The sequence below is a fragment of the Rhodotorula toruloides genome (assembly GCF_000320785.1).
Source record: "Rhodotorula toruloides NP11 unplaced genomic scaffold Scaffold70, whole genome shotgun sequence".
In the NCBI taxonomy this organism is placed as follows: domain Eukaryota; kingdom Fungi; phylum Basidiomycota; class Microbotryomycetes; order Sporidiobolales; family Sporidiobolaceae; genus Rhodotorula; species Rhodotorula toruloides.
The window spans coordinates 1-2,383 of record NW_015623030.1 but is presented as its reverse complement, the minus strand read 5'-3'; the positions used below and the strand labels follow the sequence as shown (position 1 = coordinate 2,383).

At 60.3% G+C, this 2,383-nt stretch overlaps 1 protein-coding gene across 1 annotated transcript; it reads right to left on the bottom strand.

Moving 5' to 3' along the window:
* Positions 1-617: 617 nt before the first annotated feature.
* Positions 618-2,169, bottom strand: RHTO_07679 (uncharacterized protein; the record flags this gene model as incomplete). The annotated part of the gene is made up of 2 exons (XM_016421335.1): positions 618-923; positions 979-2,169. 2 exons carry the CDS (start codon positions 2,167-2,169, stop codon positions 618-620), a joined length of 1,497 nt encoding a protein of 498 aa, XP_016269183.1.
* Between the last annotated feature and the right edge of the window lie 214 nt (positions 2,170-2,383).

Here is a 2,383-nt window from a genome sequence, read left to right as displayed (position 1 = left end):
ATTTCACGCCGCTCAAAACTGACCTAGGCGCCCGCAGAACTGGGAACGAACTCGTCTCTCCCCTACAACCCAATATACTCGCTCGCGAATCTCGACTTTCCCGGCACCATGCGCATGCTGTATTGCTGCTGCTTCCTCACGAATTTCGCTCACTTACGGTGGTCGTGCTTGAGGCAGCGAGCAAACGCGACCAGATCGCGCCATCCAGCGCGTTTCCTGCCGATTCCCGCTCTCCCATTCGAACTGCTTGGCTGCGCTTCCGCTTTGCTTGAAACCGCCTCTCGCACGAAACGCTGCAATGTGGCCAGATCCTTCGTAGGAGCGACTGGTAACCGTCCTGCCCGTCTCGCCGAGGACGCGTAACGAGCCGCTCCGCACTCGCAGGCTCTCTCCTCTTCGCCGCCACGCGCCAGCGCCATACCCCCACAGGTTGGGCTGTTCGGGAGGAGCGAGGCTAGCGCTCTCGGACGCTTTGCTCGCCGACCCCTGCTCCGTCGGTCCCTCGGTTCGAGTCCTCGACGCTGACGCGCTTGCAACGTCTTCCGTAACGGTATGTGACGACGACGCTCTGACGGACGCTACTGAGGCAAAGCTTTTGACATGGCATGCAATCGAAGCTACACATTCCACCACTCGCCTTCCCAAGGCGCCGCCGGCCTGTCGCGCCTGATACGCAACTCGCGAAGGCTCTTCGCGCTCGTCCTGTACGTCACCTCCACCACCCTGCTGATCTGCAGGTTGTAGAGAAGGCGGGAGAGGCCAGGCTCGTGCTGGACGAAGGTCGTGAAGGAGCCAGGCGGAATCGGCGCCTCAGCGACAGACTCGTTGGTGAGAAGCTCGAAGCCGGAGAAAACGAGCTTTTGGAGCGAGGGGAACATGCTGAGGAAGGGCACGAGGCTTGCGAGGTTCCCTCCGTCGGAACTCTGTGACGACCCGCTTGTGAGCTGCGGTTTGAGCAGGCAGACCTAGCAAACGCACCTGTGGATAGTCGGGGTCAGGTGGACGTTCGAGCAGCGTGACGCATTCGATTGAGACGATGCGGATGTTGTTTTGCCACCATCTGAGCTCGGTGAAGTCGAGGAAGCGAAGGTGCTTGATTGGAGACCCGAGCTGCATGAGCTCGAGCATGGTCGGTATGACTTCCTCATAATACACCGAGCCGGGTGTCTTGCACTTGCTCAAGCTGATGCTCAGAACCTGAATGGTGAGCTCCTGGACGACGACCTGGCGGGGGTTCTGTCCCAGAGCGTGATGCGTTTGGTCAACCTCGCTCATCAGAGCAGAGAAGCAAGTCTGGCTCACTTCCGGCGAGAACACCGCTTCGAGATCCTGGATGACGAAGCCCGGATCGCGGAAGTAACCTCGAGGCGAGTATAGGTGAAGTCGCGGAACGCTGTACCACGGAATCGGAAGGCCGGCCGGAAAGGTGTAGTAGAAGCGCAATTCTTCGAGAGTTGATGGCAGATTCGTGAGCAATTGACGCAAATCCTCGTCCTCGGTCGCTTCGGCCGTGAGCGCCAGATGACGCAACGCGAGAGTCGATTCGCCGAACGTGAAGCAAGCATCGCCCATGCCGCCATGAAACTGGAGTGTGAGGTCGGAGAGATGAGGAAGGTACCGCAGAGCGTCTGTGAAAGTACGGGGTATTCCACCGAAGAACGTGGCGCGCAGAGTGGTGAGGCGCGAGAAAGCGATCAGAAAGTCGAAAGACGGAGGTTTCCGCCGACTCTTGAAGTCGTCGAGGTCAAGATCGTGTTGGCCGGACATGCGAAAGGAATCGCAAGGCTCGTGTTCCGCCAAATCGAGGAAGCGAACGTTGTTGCCCAAGGCGGAGAAAGGCTCGTCGAAAGCGCGAGCTTCCGAGGCCTGGAGGGCGAGGTAACCGTCCCAGATCTGCTTGAGGGAGTTGTACAGACCGCTGCTGACCTGGATCTGCTGACGCGGAACTTGGCGTGGTGACGGACGACGGTAGCGGAAGAGAAGGCGGCTCGGGAATGGGTCGCACTCGTACTGCGCCAATTCACACTCTTCGAGAAGGCCATCGAACACGATCCCGAAGATGCGTCGGATAAGCTCCTCAGGCAAGTCCAGGAGTCGCGTTGGCCGTGCTACGACCTGGACAGGCGGCGGAGGGTCGTGCGAGACGGCCGGCTTGCTGGGCATGTCCATGGCGTGGGTGGGTTGTAGATGCAGTCCCAGAGCTTGTCACGTCGAGCAGCAGCCCGTGCTTGCGTTTGAGCGGGAGCGAGTGAGGTGTAGGAGGGCAAGGGGTGCGAGGAGGAGGTTGAACCACGACCTCACGCGCTCATCTCGCGAGACTGCCGCCGCGAGCACGCTGAGGCTCATGCTGGACTCGCACGGTCACGGCGAGCCAGCCTACGCC